The sequence below is a fragment of the Protomyctophum parallelum genome (genome assembly GCF_964188405.1).
Source record: "Protomyctophum parallelum genome assembly, chromosome: 4".
Taxonomy (NCBI): Eukaryota; Metazoa; Chordata; class Actinopteri; order Myctophiformes; family Myctophidae; genus Protomyctophum; species Protomyctophum parallelum.
In genome coordinates, this window is record NC_139700.1 from 9,800,899 (window position 1) to 9,822,294 (window position 21,396).

The 21,396-nt window shown below is 41.7% G+C and overlaps 1 protein-coding gene across 1 annotated transcript; it reads right to left on the reverse strand.

Annotated features, from left to right (window-relative positions):
* Window positions 1–870: 870 nt before the first annotated feature.
* Window positions 871–20,073, reverse strand: LOC310856931 (creatine kinase U-type, mitochondrial-like). Its single transcript, XM_083762487.1, has 9 exons — window positions 19,872–20,073; window positions 17,149–17,347; window positions 14,512–14,607; window positions 13,795–14,016; window positions 12,216–12,301; window positions 8,036–8,159; window positions 6,966–7,100; window positions 6,226–6,351; window positions 871–2,398 (listed from the first exon to the last, which is right to left on the reverse strand). The coding sequence occupies exons 1-9, from the start codon at window positions 20,018–20,020 to the stop codon at window positions 2,285–2,287; spliced, it is 1,251 nt and encodes a 416-aa protein (XP_083618613.1). The 5' UTR covers window positions 20,021–20,073; the 3' UTR covers window positions 871–2,284.
* Window positions 20,074–21,396: the final 1,323 nt, after the last annotated feature.

Consider the following 21,396-nt stretch of genomic DNA (forward strand, 5'->3'; position numbering starts at 1 on the left):
ACCCCAAACAATTTCCCAAATCGGGACAAAGTTTACCTTACAATGACTGCACAGTAAAACAGCAACACGTAATAATTTTGGTCTGGTGTTGGTGGTCAATGTTGTGACTTCTCTTGGATCCCTTCTAGTCAAGTTGTGAGTAAGTTGTGACTTTGTGAGTATAGTATTATAAGTTTTATAACTCTATGGTACTATAGCTATAGCTATCAACCATAAAGGCTGTGATCAGGTAGGCTGCTCATGTCCAGTTGGGGGAGCCAATGTTCAGATCAAGTAGCATGTCATCCACCTGACCACCACTATAACTCTTAACACAACACAACACTGTGTTATGGTCAATGTGCATCGAGTTTCGTGTGAAAAAGTGTAAATTTGGAACAGAAATCCTGTTTCATGTTGTCTTTGGTAATGACTGCTCAAGTAACGTTTGGGTTTATTAAACATCCACTGAGTCTGTCACTATGGCAAATATAGGGCAGAGGGAAAATGTTAACCCTTCATCAGGAGAGACAATGATTGTCTGTCACTCTGTCCGGGATGAAGGTCTAATCTACATGTTCACACAGAGCTGGACTGGCTATCATTAGGGGTATGATATTATAAAGAGACAAGTCTTAAAGCAACCATATAACAGGCTATACTAGCATATAGCTCGGACTACATCATTATTGTCGCATGACCCTCGAAGAGCAAGCTGACTGTAATCATACTTCCCTGAGCAGCTACCATGTTTACCATAAGTCTGGCTTGCATGCTGGGGCCAAAATCTGCCCAGATAGTACAGAAATAAATGTCTCATCTTAGAAAAATGAAAGGAATGTGTATTTCTATTGCACGGATGAATCAAGAGACACCAAAGATAAGAGTATACTGTTAAACAGATCATCATGGCTTCTTTAATATTAAAAGAGCGTACAACATGACATTCAATGGTGAGTTGAAAATTATATTGCTTCTTCAATAGCCCTACAGTACGGAGAGTGTGTTCATCACTCGTCTTCTGTTAGTTAGCCACAACGTTATACCTATAAATTCCTCCGTATGGGAACCTGAGACTTTTCAATCATAGATACTCTACACATTCAGATCCATTCTCAATGGAAACAAACTTACAACTAAATGCTGTACATACAATCCACATTGGAGCATAAACATGACAAAGTGGAAAGACTATATAAGCACCAGGTAATAGTCACCTTCATATCAGATAATAGACCATCTTCATGTCACCACAACCAAAAAGGTATTTCCGGGTAGATAAGGCCGGCAGTATTAATTTGTACACCTTACTCTTGGAAGAAAAGTAAACTTATGATATTGATATTGAGTATTAGAAACATATTATTTTGTTCTAAATATCCACAAGTTAACAAACTAAACTGTAGATAATGTAGTGGACACTTGTTATTTATCTTATATTGTGTAGATATCCAGAGAGACAATAGACATTCCACTCTGAAATACCACTTTAGCTGTATATTTACAAACATTCTGATTTGGTAATAGCCGAGGCCAATGGATAGGCCTAGACAAGAACAGGGCACATACTTATTTAGTGTATGACATGCAGTAGGACAGTACAGTATAAGCCTCGTAGAATGTGCGTTAGGCTTACATATTAAGGAGCGTCATTGTACAAGTGCATTAGCTGCAGAGCCATATTGTGCGCGGATGCAGGGCTTGGTAAACACGCAGCCATGTTTGCTCTGTTAAAACAGTTTCTTTTGCATTCTGGCTGCTATTTAGGAGCTCAATGGAATGTATAACATGTTGTTGTTTTTGGTCAACTAAACTAATGAAATCCACATGGGAAATCCACTATCACATTAAACTTACACCAATGTAGCCTTTACATAGTACAATCCTCAGTGTTAATGTATCCATTTGTAACTCAGAGAGTGCACGAATGTAATGTGTACGCTCTGCGAGTTAAAATAACACACAGTGTACACATAAATGAGTTGTTCCGTGGTGTGTTATAACAGAACTATTGTTAAATAATATGTGTATTTGAAATGCCCGTTGGCCAAATCCAGAATTCGCTGGCTCTAGACGGGGTTGGACGCATAGCTGCACATCATATAATTTAATATAATATAATATAATTTCATATAACATAGAATACAACAGAAATAGCACGTGTGACAGGGGTATATAGGTGTGTATTTGTAGGGTAGCTACTGTAGGTAGTAACAATAAAATGTAAAGGGGTAAATAACATGGATATTAGTCAAGGACAATGTATGTCTGTGGGTTAATATGTGCATACAGTGTGTCAGTCAGTCTACTTGAACTGCTTGGTGGCTCCAGGGATCTTGATGTCCTGTCCTCTCTCCAGCCTCTTCTCACACTCAATCAAGTAGTTGACGCCATCAATCACTGTCTGCACTAGCTGGACCTGAGGACGGACGGACGGACGGACACACACACACACACACACACACACACACACACACACACACACACACACACACACACACACACACACACACACACACACACACACACACACACACACACACACACACACACACACACACACACACACACACACACACACACACACACAGAGAGGGTTAAATGCAATATTAAACTATGATATGCAGGCAGTTGAGAAGAAAAGGAGTACCACCGCCCACAGCCAAATCAAGGCAGGTCCGGTGCGTCACACAACAGCAGAGATGCACTGTAGTCACCTATATTAAAAAGTGTCTTCTCATATGAATTGCAGTTATCTGCATTTTGTGTGAACAACCTTTACACGCTCTTTCCTGCATATCGCACTCACTCACTCACTCACTCACTCACTCACTCACTCACTCACACACACACACACAAACACACACACACGTTGGTTTACACATTCAGGTTTTATTGGCACTTAATTTTCTTGACTGATTACCCTGTTGTTGGCTGACTGGAGGTCATGCTGTCACACTTAGGCTTGACCTAAAGTACAGGAAAATTGCCTCAAATGGTGTTTAAACCACCCATTATTTAAGGCTACAAAGTGCTTAGTCTACTCCAGCCTGTTGACCTTGACCGTCTCTATACGCAGTCTGGCTAATAATGGAACATAGAGAAAACACCTTCACAAAGATCCTGCTTCATTCCTAAATGTCACCATCTCCATTTAGGGAAGATAATAGCAATTTACTCTGATCTAATCAGCATGTATAATAGCACATAATTAAAGCCAGACTAGTGGTGGAGAGTACCCAAGAGTATATTTACTCAAGAGCTGTACGCTTTCTGACGCACTCCTCTACTTAACTTGATTATTTTAATTTATTGATATGTTGTAGTTCTATTCTACTACTTCTAAGAGGCTAGATTAATACATTAATAAAATATTAACTGAAGTATTAATTATTATACTGTAACTGTAGGTTAAGCTACCCTGCAGGCTGCAGCAAATGAAAATCAGACCCATTTTTACCAGCTAAAACATTAACGCATTACTAATTACAATCCTATAACCTATTATTATTATAACCTAGGATATTCTGCCTTTGTAAGTTTTGTACTGTATATTTTGAAGCCAATAATTGTGCACTTTAACAAAAGTAAATTAGTAGTAAAAAATAATACATTATTACTTCAGCTGTATCTTTTTTCTATCATAATATCATAAATAGTATTGCTGAAATTGTAGTATGAAACTGGTGTGCTAATCTATGTGGCAACAGTACCAAAATTGTTCATTCATTCCCTTTCATGTTTTATCATATGTTTTAATGAGGCTTACATTTAAATCAGAATGGATTGCCTGTAAAAAGTAAGATACTAAAGGAGCATGAATGTAACCACTTAAGCCCTGTTATTAATTGTTTTATAGCTTGCATAGTGCGCCACCAAGTGACGCGTTACGAGCTTGTAGGTCTGCTATTTTTGAAAAATCGAAGAACGACTGACATAGAAACATAGCTTTTTCAGAAAACTGTCAGGATGTAGAAGACATTTTTAGAATGTGATCTCAGGTCAAAATGGGTTAAAACTGCAGTAAAGAGAACTTCCACAGCCTGCCTATAAATATTCAAATACGATTTCTAATAAGGCCTTTGTTAGTGGATTAATTACTCTCCCATGGGTCCACTGAACAGCTGTGATGACATATTGGTGACATATGCACATTGCACAACATGGACAAGCACAAACACAACACAGTGAACAGAAAGAATACTCCACATCAGACCTCTCTCAAATAGAGTCCATTTGGTTCCATTCTTACACTCTCAGAAACAATAGGACTTTACTGTGTAGAAAGTGTTAGCTGATAGTTCTTTCTTACTGTAGGAGTGTAGTATTTCAGATGTGGTTCTTTCTTAGGGGTTTGTTTTGCTCTCTCTGGAGCACCAGATGGGTAGTGTTTACCATATACAGCCAGGTGCTTAATCACGGAGAAACTTCAAAACATTTTTAATTTAAACACATCTGATAAAGGTCATCTAGGACCAAGGCAGCATGTTTCTTTATCTAGAAGAAATCATACTGGTAGAGTGTAGAACCTCTATTCAACCATCTCCCTACGACTTTTAAATAGGCTTTTCATGGTTACCCCACACAGAGTGTGCCAAGCCAAATAAGCTGTAAAGGTCAATTTCCTCCTTAAAAGCCACTCAGAATCGTAATCACAAAAAACATTGTAGTAGATAGAATACATACGGGTTCCAGAGATACAAATTGTGTCAAAGTTTGTATCTCTGTACAATAATAAATGCATATCAAACTGGACATCTTTGAAATGAAAAAGGTTGATAATCACTGATGTAAATTATAATGTTCAGATGTAGGCTGTTGCAACACCAAGGACACAACGGAGGGGAACATTGATCAATGCTCCTACTCTCTACAGTGGGCTCATCAAGACAACTGAACCGACTCTATTCTTTGGCAAAACGTCACAACAATTTGAACCACGCGCCGCCGTAGGATGGAACACGACGCAACGGTACGATGAGCACTGCTGAGCAACACTCTCCATGCCTGGCTGCAACCCAACACTGAAGACCCCTGTCTGTCCACGCAATTATTACATCATACTGTATATCTTACACAGAAACAGCACAAGCACACACATGCATAACATGCAGCCATGTGTGTGTGTCTGTGTGCACTCACACACAGTGAGTGCACACATGCGCAACTAACCCTGATTTAGATGTGGTGGCGCGCCTGTGTCGCATGCTGAAAGTATAGCCAATCGGCAAGCACGTGGCCTTCACTCACACGTGGCCTTCACTCACAGCCCAGCTGAGAGCTATAAGCTCTGAGCTGACGTGGCCCGTGATGTGCGGAATCGGCGTGCAACTAAGTATAAATCAGGCCTTACACAAAACAGAGAATGGCTGCATTGTGTGTGTAATCTATGTGACTCAGGCATGACGGATGTTGAGAGACACAATACAGACTCTACTCTACTCTCCCCTCCCCCTCTCCTCTCCTCTCCAGTGATGTAGTAGAACTTTAAATGAAGCATAGCGTTAGTTCATGCAGGACATGGGATGGGAGTCTGCACGCCTCAGCTGTAATCGTCTGTCTGTCTGCTGATTGCTTTCAATCAGCCACGCTTACTATATACACACCAATCACAACTCATTCCCTCAACAAGGCGGTCCGTTTAAATACGGCTCTCTTCTACGCTAGAGCTCTGCTTCAATTGCTTCACAGACACTGCTGCTGCTGCTGGCAAAGCTTGCCTCCACCACCCCAGCCACCTTTTGATCAGAGTCTGGCTTAAAGGTTTCATGACATTAATTTTCATTAATTTTCATATTTTGTTATTCTTTTTATAACCTCAATTACACCCAAACAACCTGAACTTTCAGTGGATTCGTTCACTTGTTTGAGCCAGAAAACGCCAGACCACAGAAAATCTACTGAATGTTAAAAGTTCAGTTTTTTTGGGTGCAATTGAGCTCAGAAAACATTAAAAAACTAAGAAAAATGACAAAAACTTCTTTTATGTCAGAATTCCTATAAGCCCAAATACTTTTTTATGTCTTCTGATTCAAGCTAAATATAAATGTCAATGTTTTGCTCATGCAGTACTATTGTATCCCTATGGGGGTTTTGCTTAACGTTCCCCGATTTTGCTTGGCATGCTGCTAAAAATCTAAATTCTGAGAACATCTCCCAGAGCGGAGTCTTTAACGGCAAGTTTAACCGTATTGCAATAAATGGTTAAATCTATTGTATTTTGACGTGAATCCCTGGTGGTGTCACCTCAGAGTGTCCCAGGCGGTCCAGGTTGGAGATATCAAAGGTTCCCCCTACAGCCGCGGTGTCCACACCTCCCGTCCCTCTCTTCTGGAGCCGCAGGTTCTCCAGGATCTTACTGAACCTAGGGTCCTGTGGGTCCCCGTTCGGTGTAGAACATAAAAGAAAACATGTAGCAAATACACACGTGTGAATATTAACCATTGTGTAGTTTATTGACACATCCTGAGAATGTAAAATATCTTCAGCGGAAAATATCAGTCACATCCCGTATTTGCCTATTCGCAAGGGGCATTTTGAGATTTCAGAAGACATGCAGCGTATATCAGTGGTTTTCAACCAGTGGTCCGGGGACCACCAGTGTTGCTTGAGGGGGTTCCATGTGGTGCCCACTGCCCAGCTAAATGATGGAGAGTTGGTCATCAAATGGACGCTTTACTCTTGAGAGTGTAAAAGTATTGTTAAACATATGCATTACTTCATTTACAAGAAGCCTACACAATTAGAGAATGTATAAGAATTATCATTTTGATCAACGTTTGCCTGTTATTTATCCTAATGGTACTACATCAATACAGCATGGAATTGTGGACAAAATCTTATCCAACGATTAACAAAATATTCTTTGGTTTTGGGTCTGAGAGTCAAAATCTCATCAAATGAATGGTGGTCCGTGGCTCAAATGCTGAATAAATATTGGTCCTTGATATAAAATGGGTTAAAAACCACTGGCATATATTGCTGACCTTTGCGAGGTTGGGCAGCTTGACGTGGACCCCCGCACGCAGCCCTGTCCCCAGGTTAGAGGGACAGGTGAGGACGTAACCCAGGTTCTCGTTCCACATGAACTCCCAACCTTTCTCCTGGATCAGATGCTCCACCTGAAAGAGAGATGGACAGCAACACGTTTTTTTGACAGGTGTGAAGCAGCCTGGCCTATATTTGCACACACCACTACTGACGACCGCAAAGACGACTCTAAACACGACCTAGACATGACTGGCTGCCTCCTAGTGACCTTATACTAGCGACCTAGTCATGATTGGCTGCCTCCTAAGCCAATGGGAGTCATAAAAACTCATACTCTGAACAGCGGAGCGAGTGGCAACAGCAGCTAATGTAAATTAGTTGCTAACTGGAGCTAGAGGAAAGCCAAAACAAAACACAGTGAGTGAACCACCAAAATAACGTTGGAAACTAAGCGCTACAAGAACTTGTTGCACCTGGCAGTTATGACTGAGTCATTCTCTTGTTTTGGTGCATTCACATTTAACTTAGAAGCAAACAAATACATTTAGACGTAAAGAAAATAACTTTTTGATAGATACAAAAAAATAGACTAAATTAAGTATAATTAAGCTTCAATATTTAACTTTAAAATCAATGAATAAGCAAACAACTACAAAGTAAATATAAAATGGCAGCTTCCTTGCTCTGAATTCGGGAGGTGTAGTTCCAGACTCTATAGCATTCAGAGATTGCGGAGAGTTGTCTGCGCGAGACTACACTTTCCATAATAGAGAACTTGGATCGCTGTCAGGGATAAATCATTGATGTTGGAGTTTCCTTGCGTTTATCTGTGTGTGTGTGTGTGTGTGTGTGTGTGTGTGTGTGTGTGTGTGTGTGTGTGTGTGTGTGTGTCAAACTGCTGCTCTGTCACACACTTGTGTGTTTACCATTTAAACTACTTGTGTTTATATATGAACACATGGCATGAGGCACTGACACGCGCACACACACACACACACACACACACACACACACACACACACACACACACACACACACACACACACACACACACACACACACACACCTGTGTGAGACCTCTGCAGAACCTGTCAAACACTCTCTTCATGTTTCCTCCCTTCTCCATGGAGATGACCCTGGTGTGATCCTCCTCATTGATCCAGATCAGGAACGTCTTCTCGTTGTTGTGCCTATGGTGGTCAGAGAGGGACAAATATTAACATTAGTGTTAACCACCCTATTTCGATATGGACCATTCCTATTCATGACCCGTTTTTGTGTTGTCTACTTCAGGGGTTCTCAACCTGGGGGTCACGACCCCTCGGGGGGGGTCTGATGTGCTGGTTGGTGGCTTGCATGGTTTCCGCCGCCATCGGTGTATGAATGTGTGTGTGAATGTAATGCACCTATGTAAAGCACCTTGGATAAAGGCGCTATATAAATACACAATTTACCATTTACCACAACGTGTAAATGTAGATTGGCCAGTTGAACTATTTTAAAATGTTTTAAAATAGCAAAAAATGGCAAATAAGTTTAGGGATAAGGGGTGGCACAAGATAGAGCCCCAAATCCATTTGCCAAAAACAGTGCTAATTTTCACATGGGTTGATTAGTGACCCCAGAATAAGGATGCTAGGGTTCATTAGTTCAAGTTCAAATTAAAAATCATGTTACCGGTCTATCTAGAGAAACGGGGACGTGTTCCCACACGTAGGCCTTCCTCAGCGTTACTTTCAAACTAGTGCTTTGTAGTCAGATTCATGTGCCAGACTTCCGCAAGATAAATGTGTATCAGGAGAGAGCATAAAACACAATCATACAATACAAATTAGAGCTGGCATACTTGGTCAGCATATCGAGACAGGTAGATATGTAGGCACGGTGGAGGAAGATAGACTATGTACTAGTCTGTGTGATCTAAAGGAAATCGAAAATGAGACTGAAGCGCCTGTTTCAAAAGCACACCTTTTCATTTGCCTCATTCCTTGAAAAGGCCTGGTCAATGAGGAGGAGGGCCATTTACATGTAAAATGGCCTTGTTTTGTTTATTTTAATTTAATTTAATTTTATGTTCTAATAGCACACGCACACGCACATGCACACACACACACACACACACACACACACACACACACACACACACACACACACACACACACACACACACACACACACACACACACACACACACACACACACACACACACACACAGAGCTTGGTAGTGGAAGGGACATGCAACGTCTGTGGTAAGACTGAAATTCCATCGTCCTGTCTAAATTCTTCAATGTATCCTTCTTTATAGCATCAGCAACAGAATAATGGTCTAGTCAAGAACTTTATGTAGCAACATTTTGTCCAAACACAAACAGCCACTTGTCCTAGTAGAGAACGGAGGGCAGTGAAGGTGAAGGACATCGCAACACAGGAAGGATTCCAGCTGGTATCCAAGGAAGGGAGTTGTGATTATGCTACACTATCAGGACATTAGCATTCTGAAAGCCTGATAGGAGGAAACAGGGTTTTTTTCCCATCAGCTGCTGCTGCAGCAGCACAGTTACCCGAGCTGACCTTGTGAGGAACTGCTGAAGGTTTAACAAGGTAATGGATCCAGGAGAAAGTAGAGGAAGCCAGAGAAAGCCAGAGAAAGCCAGAGAAAGCCAGAGAAAGCACTACTCGTGGGAAGGAACGGGACAGAAGAGAGACAAGCAAGGACAGAGGAGGGACACATGGGGAGAAAGGAATAGAGAGATGGGAGAAGGTGATAAACGGTAACAGTAATTATTTAAAAAATCACACCGGTGTGAAGTGAGGGGCGCTCTTATCTTCGTACATCATCACGACGTAACATGTCGATTTGCTCAGACACATGTGACGTAATTCTCCATTCATTGTCAATGGGAATTTAATAAAAATAGCCGATTTGATCAAAAGAGAAACTGGAACAAAGGGAGAGAAAGACAAACAGTTAAAACTCTTTCCAGGCCATGTTTGTTTTAATTATATTCCCCTTCTCCTCCAGGCAATGTGGACATTTGACCAATCTGTCAAAGCCCATATATAATATTATGTGAATATGTCCCAATGTCATGAAATAACTCATATGAAAGTGATAAGTCTCATCTTTCCCCCAAAAAAAGAATTATGTTTGTAGCATGTTCCGTTCTTTAGTTATAGGCAGTTGAATAGGTCATGGTTTCATCAAAATCAGCCCTCAATTGATGAAACAATAATTTGTCTGAGAAAACAGCACTTTTGTGAAAGACACTCTCTCAAGCAGAATACTCACTTGAACTTTTTTCTTTTTCTATAGTGACTTATCTGATATATGTACAGTATTTGTCTTCAAGCAGTTAAAGTTAAAAAAAGTATAAAAAAGTGTTTTTGTTGAATAAATCTTATTTTCACCCCATGAATGAGACTCAAACAGTAACTCCATTTACTCCATCCGGCGGCCCGGTCGCAACGAGATCACCCCCGTCCGAAACTGAATAAAACTAAATAAAATTGCACTTACTAGCCTACTCATTATCCTTTGAACACATTTTCGTTTCGGTCTCATGGGAAGCCAATCACCTTCGTCCCCCGCCGGATGTCCCGCCCCCGCTGGATGTCCCGCTCCCAGCTGATCCGGTGACCGCGGCGCGGACACTGTTGCATCCTCCGATGCAGACAGTGTATCATCGGACAGTCACAGTACTGTTTTCGTTTTATTTTTTATTTTCCTTGCGTGTTGGACTGTGGACGAGCTTGACCACGGCCGACACGCTGCCCGTTTCTGCCTCGTCCTCGGCTGGGTCCAGCGCGCACTTCAGCGGGGACTTCCACGGCTCCACGGCGGCGACCAACAGGCTGCCCGCTGGCTCGCTCGTAGCCTGGCATGAGCGTCTTGCTGGCTCGTTTGGGGGTCCGGCCAGGTTTTTTTGGGGGGGGCATTTTAGCCCTGATCGATCGCTGGTGTCTTTGATCTGCTTTTGTCTTGCTATGTGCTGTGGGTCAGTGACAGTGTGTCCCGACGAGTCAGACTGGAGTGGAGGATTTTGTGGCTCATGGGAACATTTTTTGGCTCAGCCTGTGTTGTCATGGTGTGATTGAATACTTTAGGGCCTGTCTTTTATCGCAGCGCTACCAAACTTTGTCACAGGGTGGGTGAGAGTGTCTTATAGCGGCTGCAAATATAAAAACAAATCTCGTCCAACCTCGTCCTAGGCGGCATAAAATCAAAAAATAATCTCGTCCGATCTCGCCCTGTGCCCGGAAAGGGTTAAGAGCGGGAGTATTGAGTGTGTGAGAGGAGGTACGGTAGAGAGAAAGTGAGAGGGGAAGGAAGTAAGAGAGGAGAGAGAGATGGAAAGAATAGATAATGAGGGAGAGTGGAGGCGAAGTGTTGGCAAGCTGCCATTTCTGAGGCCAGCAGAAAGGGAGGTCATGAGACAGAGAGGAATAGAGGTGTGTGATGATGATGGGTGGATGAAGAAAGAAAGAAAGGAGGAAAGAAAGTGGATAAGAGTGGAGAGAAGAGACAGAGAGAGATACTGTATGGTGGGAGAGAAGAGATAAGAGAAAGATAGGACAGGAGAGAATGAGGTGATTGATACTGTATGCTGAACCAGGTCTATTTATGCTGATAACCAACTCCGAGAGGTCATTGTCCACCAATGGTCAAATGACCATTGGTCATCTCAAGACAATAGTCAATCTCATAAAACTGAAGAGTAAAAACTATATCCATCTTGGCAACATGGCAGAAAAACTTAGATTTTTTTCTTTATTACTTTTTTAGTCCACATTGAGGGTACTTCCAGCTTTCCTGCGTTGGCTGATCTGAGCGCGCGCGAGGGTTTGTAGGGTTCAATCATGCTTGCAAGATATGGGGGAGCCATACCTTTGGTTGCTTTGAATGCCAGCATCAGAGTTTTGTATTCTGTGCGGGCAGCGACCGGGAGCCAGTGAAGGGAGCGGAGCAGGGGGGAGACAAGTGAGAATTTTGGCTGGTTGAAGACCAAGCGAGCTGCGGCATTTTGGATCAGTTGGACAGGCTTACGTGCACATGCCGGTAGGCCAGTAAGGAGGGAGTTACAATAGTCAAGTTTTGACAAGACTGTTGTCTGGATTAGGAGCTGGGCTGATTCCTGGGTGAGGAACGGTCTAATTTGTCGTATGTTATAGAGAGTGTGAACCTACAGGATCGAGTGACAGCTGTGATGTGAGTGTATCATCTGTGAGGATAGGATTCCTTGCTTACCATATACCACGGGCGTCGGGCCAATCACGAGCCATGCCTGCACAAGTCAGGAGAGGAGACACAGGCTTGTCAAACAAGAAGTGATCCTGTGAGAGACAGAAGACATTGGCTACGTTTACATGAGCAGTTAAATCCCCTTTTCATTCCGAATAGAAGTTCAATCCTATTAAACGTTGTTATGTAAACACCTACAAAAACTTACATCCGAATGAAAACGCTCGATGCGATCTAAAAACCATTCCGATGTCACTGGCCGGATTACTCCGATGTTCAATGCGATTGAAAGAAAATTGGACTCATGTATACACTGCTTCGGATGTAAATTCATTCTGGTCTTTCTGAGCATGCTCATTTCCATTGCGCTCCAACTCCAAGGCGCTCATAAGCCTCATATCCAAGGCGCGCCGAGGAGTTTGCACATAGAGCGCGTTATTTCGTGCATTTTGTGTGTGTGTGTGTGTGTGTGTGTGTGTGTGTGTGTGTGTGTGTTCAACGGTCTCTCTCTCACACTCTCTCTCTCTCAAAAATAACGAGCGACCCGATACAATAATAATCAGTGTGTTGCAGGCCCTGGCCGTGCTGTAGATAATAAAGTAGGCTACACATAAAAACGAGATGATCACCTTCCCAGCGGAGAAGGGGAGCCGCAGCAGGTGAGGAAAAAAAGACGGTAAACATAATATGTCCGTCCCTATCCAAGCAGCAGCCTCAAAACTACTGCGGAATGAAATGATGGGATTTCAAAGTGTCGTCTTTCATCTGAAAGTCACAATGAATGAACTGCCTATATTTTATGTGTCCAACAGATGGCGTAGTTTCACGTGAATTAACATGTATCATGTCTTCTATCACTTCTCCATATAAACACTCATTCGGAATGACCATTTCCCATGTAAACTCGCGGCAAAAAACATTACATCGGATGTATTTTATTCGGAAGTATTTATTCGGAATGATCACCCTTCATGTAAACGTAGCCATTGTGATTAAAAATAATTTAGCTTTTTGGCAGCTCAACAAGATATGTGGCAGCATCTTTTAATCTGTCTACATCATGTGCTAACAACTACACCCAGTATGGGAATCCAGCACAAGACCTGTATTACAGGTAATGTCCTCTCCACACCTTAAAGATGACACAGAGGGACACAGATCATTTGAAACCCTGGATATTCAAATAATGTCGCAAAAAAGTACCGATTTTATCATCATAAATCATATACATTTAATTTCACGTAGACAGGCTTCCAGAGCATTGCAAATATAGCTGGTTTTGAATGAGAGACATTGACAATGTAGCCCAATAGTTGTCTAGATATGGTGTAAATATCTGAAGTGGTGCCTTATCTCTCTCCCTATACCATTATCATGTTCTACAAAAGAAATGGAACACAGTAAAATCCTACATTTATCCATTTTGTAACTCTGCTACTATTGGAGTTACAGATCCATAATAGCCTCAAGGGCCCCTGGACCCCACGTTGCGAAATAGTGGTTCAGAGTTCAATCATAGCAACACTCGCTTCAGCTTTTCAGGCAGAGGACATGCAGATGCTTCAGCCAACCTGAACAGACTCACGTCAATGAGCTGCTGCTGCTCCTGGTCTGTCATGGCGGTCAGGCTGTAATATTTCCCAGTCAGGTCTCCCTGCAGTCCCGCCAGGGCGTCCACCGCCACCCTCTCCACCTCGCGGCGCTCTGCGCGGGTGCAGGCGGGGGGCAGACTCAGCCCGCGGATGCTGCGGCCCGTTCTCACCCTGGACGACAGCACGTACTTCTCATCGAACTGGCCGGACGTAATCTGAGGGTGGCGGACACAGGGTTGGATGTCAATGCTGTGTGTTATATGGATTTATATGTCTCGTCTCATGTCTAACTTAATGCCTTCGCTATAGACAGGACCGGCAGTAAGCGGTTAAGGGTTAAGTGTCTAAGGACACCTGGGAATCACAAGGTCCACGGTCTGCCTACAGTGTCTACTCTAGTCTATGCATGGCACTGTGCCCGAGCAAGACACTTAACCCGGCCATAACTGCTCCCTGGGTACTGTAGCACCCATTGCTCCTAATAGTTATGATGGGTAAATGCAGAGTACCCATTTCATATATAGTGCACATGTATAGTGACAACTACCCCCCAACCACAATATAACAACAAATATCTTGTGCTCACTGCCAGTAGTCCACAGAAGTAACTCCACTGATTATTTGTTGACTTAATATTACATTTTTAGAAATAAAATAAGCATAAATTAGGCCTTAAGCCCTGGTTGGAATATATACGTAAAGTAGAGTACCTTACTGCAGTCCAGGTCAGTGGGGTGCTTCATGGTTAGAGGGTCATAACCATTATGCCTTTCTTTAATGATCGGGATCAACAGGTCACCAAACACCTAGAAACAAACAAACAAAACATTCATTAAATTACTTTGAATAACATGCGTGTGTGTGGATGTGGATTACAGTATGACGAATGTTTTTTACATCTACAGTACATCTCTGATTTATCTTTTTCCTCTGTGTTATATGACAGCTGACAGTGTGTTCAACATCTAGAAGGTTTCATATGTCATGATCTGGAATCTGGACTACTGCGGAAGTCCAAGGATTGCATCGTGCCGACAACGGCTATTCTCACTCAAACAAAGATGGCTTTAGAGAAGATACTAGACCTAGACAGCGGGGATATGCATTTAGTGCAATAGAGGGTATGTGCATGCATACAATGAATGGCAAATCGATTGGCAAAGTGAGTGGTAAAAGTGAGCTTAATGTAGTTTAATGCAATCAGATAGGACTTTTCTGTTTGGATGTATGGGCTGTCAAGGCCAGAAAGTAGCGTTCCCACATAACTTCCAGGTATGATGATGATGTCACGCGCATGAACATTATCTAGTACAACACGAGGCTGTGTTTTCCCTGTTCATATTAGTCAATATACAGTATTGAAATGTGACAGCAAGGCCCTGCAATATTCATGTGCTACTGTACTTGGTAATTAACATGACCCTGCTCAACCACACATTATTCTTATGGGGAGAAGAAAAACATGTAGAAACTGATTTGAACAGATTTGGGCCCTTTCAACATCAGACACACTACTGAGCATGTGGACACTCGATTAAGAGGTAAAGTACGATGTAAGCCCAATTAAAAGAAAGTAAATGCTGTTGAACACAATGCCACATACAAACGTGTGTATTTGCTGCGGCTGTATGTTTAACCCATTTTGGGGCGGGAACCCCTTTTGATGTTAGCATTATGTTATGCTTTAGCTATTGAAAAATAGCAGATCTACAAGCTCATAGCGCGCCACCGAGTGGCGCGCTACGAGCTTGTAGGTCTGCTATTTTTGAAAAATCAAAGAACCACTGACATAGAAACATAGCTTTTTCAGAAAACTGTCAGGATGTATAAGACATTTTTTTAATCTGATCTCAGGTCAAAATGGGTTAAGGACCACGCCAAAAGGATGTTTTCAGATCCATATGGAACAAAGCCAGAACCGAGGGTTTCTAGTACATCACTGCCAACAAACAAAGAACTCAATGCTCTGCCACTTAGTCTTGACTCTTAAATGGATACATTTTCAACGTAAAACAGTAAGTGGAATAAACTGAATCAGAAAAGAGGCTTTCCTGGAATTCCCGGTAGGCCTACTACAGTATAGGCAACACAGCCAAACGAGTGATCATTTTAAACCAATTACAGAGTACGGTGTATCAACAGTCTAGTCAGGATGTGCAGAAATGTTGACTAGTTTGAATCAATCCTGTGTTTAAAACCAATACGCCGCTTCATTTACACTGGAAAAAACATATTTTTTGTTGTCCATACAAACTTACCGAAATGTGTTACTATGGCTATGCTTTATTTATAGTAAGGCTGGAACATTAGTCACTGGTAACTGCCACTGCACCAGTGAATCAACTGAATTTAATCAACATGGTTGTTTACTCCCTCCCCATTTGTGATTGATTGAATACTTCATTAAAGGAGAATTCCATGCTAGAATGCTTTCTTATCTTTCTTACCTTTCTTTGTACTTGTTACGTCCCCACCAAAGAGGTCCAGGTGTTTTTTTTGTGCAAAAACTCCTTATTGGCTATTTTCCCTACCATAAGCCCTCAATGAATTGCTTTGCATTGAATGGGAATTGAATGGGGCTATGCTAGTTCGCTTATTTCCATCGAAAGAAGTAGTAAAGTGTGCCGCTTGGGATATTATTTACATTATGAAGAGAGGATATATACAAAGAAATTATAATTTTGAGCGATGGAAATAAGCGAATTAGCACAACACCCCATAGCCCCATTCAATTCAATGCAATTCATTTAGGGCTTATCGTAGGGGAAATAGCTAATAAGGAGCTTTTGCACAAAATAACACCTGGACCTCTTTGGTGGGGACGTAACAACTACAAAGAAAGGTAAGAAAGCCTTTTAGTATGGAATTCTCCTTTAACATTTAGCAAAACGTGCAGAGGTACAGTTATACAATAATGTATAATAATAAAAGGATAAACCAAAAAGCCCTTGGGGAGAATTATTTGTCATACTGGATGGATCAAAACACTGTGATTATTCATGGGATCCAAATGAAATAATTTGAAATAATGTCAAATGCAGTGTTATGAATGAGTCATATAAGGGTTAATGGCCAAAGTGTTTGACTTCACAAACTCAAAAGCTGTTGGCAGACTCCTTGGATACAAGTGTTCATTGAAACAGATAAGGAAACCCTTTCTGTAAATGGGAATAAGTAACCATACTGTTCACTGTATATATATATATATATATATATATATTTTGTACTTGGATATGGCTGCAAATATCCTGCATAATCTTCATTTCTTTGGAAGTCTGTAACTAATAATAACAAAACATGATCCATGAACAATTCCTCTTTCATCAAAGTTCTATTATATGTCTGACCTCATATGTCTCCTCATCCCCAGCCACCATGCCCACGGTCTTGATGAAGGGGTGTCCAGGGTTGTCAACACCTGTCTGGATGGCCTGGTCCAGGGTGTAGCCGTTGGGAGTGACCTTGTCAACCAGCTTGGCATAGATAGCCGGGCTGAGGTGGCTGGCCATGCAGTTGTTGTGCTTGCGTAGGTCCGGGTACTCAGCACTGTTACAAAGAGTTAGGTTTGTTTTAGTCTGTGTTGTGATTAGTCATAGGATCACAGTGGACACATGGTGGTGAAATATGTGATAAAAACAACACTGAAGATAAAAATCAGACGCACTCGTCTGAACTGAGTGGTGCTGTACTGTACTTGTGCTGTACGTACTGTACTGTGCAAGCTCTCCTCCTTTGAATGCTTATTGCCGATTGCTGCTATGACTTGAAGAACAGTGGTACAAGGGTTATATTTTGAACCTCAGTATGCACAATTCTGGGCGGAACATATATGACCACAATGGACCACAATGTGTTACCATTTTTGTGTTATGTGTTATCTTATTGTTTTATGTACTATGTCTATTGTGGTCCTTGGCTAGCCTCGCAGTGGCCGTACATTACACTACAGTATGAAGGTTTCATGTTGTTTTCACTTCCTACGTATGTTGTCACAAATCGGCCTGACTCTAGACTTCAATCTCCCCTCCACCAAGCTGTTCCCAGATCTGTTAAAACCCCTTCACACCTCCCACCCGCCATGCCCATGCTTCCCACTACGGTGGACCAGTGCAAAATGACTAGAAGCTATAGTTTGTCTCTTTTTGGCTGCTGCAGTCCGTTGGACATGTGTCAAGGGATTCAAGGGAAAGCATCTTTTGTTTGTCAGTAGTGGCTGTGTAATGCACAATAGGGCTTTAAGGATCCTCTTCAGACCCCCTCTCCAACCATATTGTCCTACCCAGAATATAGCTGACATGGAGCATGGCTAGTTAACCCATTTCTTTTAGGGGGGAACCCCTTTTGGTGCTAGCATTATGTTATGCTTTAGCTATTGAAAAATAGCAGATCTACAAGCTCATAGCGCGCCACTCTACGAGCTTGTAGGTCTGCTATTTTTGAAAAATCGACTGACATAGAATCACTGACATAGAAACATAGCTTTTTCAGAAAACTGTCAGGATGTAGAAGACATTTTTAGAATCTGATCTCAGGTCAGAATGGGTTAACAGAAAAGGATATGTCTGCGACTCCTGGAGAGAGAGCTGGAGTCACGATGCCACAGAACATCTAATCTAATAAAAAATTCTTGCTGAATTTACAACATCAATAATGTGATGGCTAACAACCGTTTGTGTATTCAAACAGCCACGTCTAACCATGCAGTTAGTGAAAGCTTGGGCCTTATCCAAAGACTCACTTTAATTTGGCTCTCATATCCAACTGGAAAGATGCTCTGATTTGCTCTCCACAGAGAACAGATCTCCCTGGCAGTGCTGCAGTCTATTTATATTGCTTGGCCACGTACGTGCACGCACGAGCGGTGTGTGTCGCAATGTATCTGTGTGTGTGCACAGGTGCACGTACACAGGTGCCCGATATGTTAGTCGCTGTATGTCTATTTCTGTCTCAGGAATTATTATAAAATTGATGTTTAAAACTGTAAACTAGGTAAAATCAATGGGGACGGTATGTTTGATAATACATAAAAATAAAAAAAACATATAGTTGTCATTGAGGAATTGGAACATTTTGATAAAGTGACTATAACATGGTCACATTGGCAAGTGCAAAAGGTTTGGCACTGCATGATTGGTCCATGATTGGCTTATCATGTTTAATTTTTTCTATGTGATATGATGAAATTGAAAAATGTATGTATTTGTTAGTCTGGTAACAATGGTTCCCTCTGATGTCACGGTAAAGACAACATGAACACAGAAAATGTATTTAGCCTAGTCACTCATATCTCTCTAGACTCAAGTGACCCTTGAATGTCTCTCTGACAACCACCACCATGCAGACAACCGCCCATCCCTCCAGGCCAAGGCGTATAGCAGTATACCAATTACAATACGTTTTATAGGCTATAGGCTACAGTAGAATACAGTAAATCCAGGTCACTATAGAATATGACGATGATAGCCCTGTTATGAACCAGCTGGGTTGTCTTGGAGTTCAAGCGAGGACATTCCAGATCATTCTATTGCTCATTGTTATTAGGCGCTATTAAAGAACACCTGCAGCTTAGTTGGAAGACTTGGCAAAAGTGTGAATATGAAATTGCATGTGTCCATCCAATCTACATCACTTCACAGAAGGATTTTATTTATCAATTAATTAATTTCCATATCAGATTATCAGCCTCAAACAATCACCCACCGCGGAATTTTATGTACAGGCTATGTAAAAGATAGGTTAACGCGTTAATTGGTGTAGGCTACATTAGAATCCCTAACGTTTTATTGACAGAAAACTCCGGTGAAGAACTGTATTTGACTAAACTGTAGCCAGGGCAGGGCATGGCAGGGCATGGCAGGGCAGGCTATCAATCAACACGGAATATGAAATAGAAACAAATATCAAGACTAGATCTGATGACAGACAGCGTGTGCGTGATTTCTCTCATGTCATGATCGTTTAGGCAGGGTTAAACAAATAATAATAATGGGAAGAACAAGCGTGTGCGTGTCTAATGTCTGACTGCAATGCAATAACCATAGCCTACGGGGGCCGGCGCGTCGGTCTTTACCTGGCGGGGTACAGTCTCCGTACCGGGGTTCCAGCGCTGACATGTTCCCGGTGGAGCAAAAGCCCAGCCGTTAACGAGCCCGCTCCCACCAATGACAAGATGCCCAAATTCCGTTTAGAGGACACGATCCTAGTGAAGCTGCTTGCCATTTTACCGTTTGCCTTTTTATATTTTCCGTGTTTTGGTGATGCGACGCCTGTGGAATGAGAGCGAATGTGAGAGCAAATGAGGCAAGTATTCTCGTTGTAGACGAAAGAGGGAGGGGGAGAGATGGAGAGAGAGAGGGAGAGAGAAGGAGAGAGAGAGGGAGGGGGGGGGGGGGGAGAGAGAGAGAGCTGTATTATGTTTTGATTGATTGAATATTTTTAACAGTTTTCAGAAAAAAGCAAAGGAAAGTAGGCTACAGTTCAATAAACTTACGTCTTATATAGCTGCTAGGATTTAAAAGCAAAAAACCCTGTGGCATGTGGTTTCCATTCCTTCATATTCAATTCATCAGAACATTTAATGACATAATACAGTAGCCTATGTAAAACGTAAACATATAGGCCAGAGTGGGCATGGTTTTCTGGCACCACTGAAAAATCTGCCATTCCTTAAGTTTTCCTATAGCCTAGAGATTTACAAATATATTTATAGGATATAAAACCCTAGAATCAAGCCATCCAGGATAATGGTGAATCATGGCCATAAAACCTTTGATAAACCTTATCAAACCTTATATAAATGTATTAAATATTCGTACCCCCCTAGGCTTACAATAATTTATATAAATATCTTTGTAAATCTCTATGAGAAAAATGAATGGCAGATTTTTCAGTGGTGCCACGTGACTGAACCTATACAGAGAATAAAGGCACGGTCGCCATACAAAGTATAAACATAGCCTCCATCATATTTCTAAATATGATATAGCCTATTTGATCAAGCAGCTACACCTGTGCACGCAGGACTGACAGTGGAGTAGCCTACCGGTATATCTTTTAAAGATATGTTAACTTGAATACTCTGGTCTGACTGTGACAACCTGTTGCAGCAGGTGCAGGATATAGCCTACAGATATTTCATTAAAGTATGTCACTTTCTATAGTTTCTAATGTGCCTGGATACATTTCACCCAGCTTGATATGCAATTATTTTGTGGAAAAGATATATAGCCTATTAACCGAGGGCAGGCATAGAGCCTTGAATGACATACCCATATCCTGTCCTCATACATTCATAAAGACTTGATCAACATGCGATGAGATTTAGCCTCTCACACCCAAAACTATAAGTATCTTTTGTTGGATACTTCTATGCTTTTGATAGAATTCTTTACATTCTCTAATTGTGTAGAATTCTTGTAAATTAAGTAGTGAAGATGTTTAAAAATAATTTAACTCTTGAGAGCGTAAAATGAAATTGGTTTCATTTTAGGCTCTCAAGAGTTAAAGATCTATAAGGGTCCATTTGGTTACCAACTCTCCGTCATTTAGCTAGGGACCACCTGGAACCCCCTCAAGGACCACTGGTTGAAAACCAC

Coding starts and splice junctions, on each gene's coding strand:
- LOC310856931 (XM_083762487.1), bottom strand. CDS start 20,020: ATGGCAAGCAGCTTCACTAGGATCGTGTCCTCTAAACGGAATTTGGGC. Junction 14,017..14,511: donor CTGACCTGGACTGCAGTAAG/GTACTCTACTTT, acceptor CGCCACCCTCAG/ATTACGTCCGGCCAGTTCGA. Junction 8,160..12,215: donor CCCGACGCCCGTGGTATATG/GTAAGCAAGGAA, acceptor TGACCACCATAG/GCACAACAACGAGAAGACGT.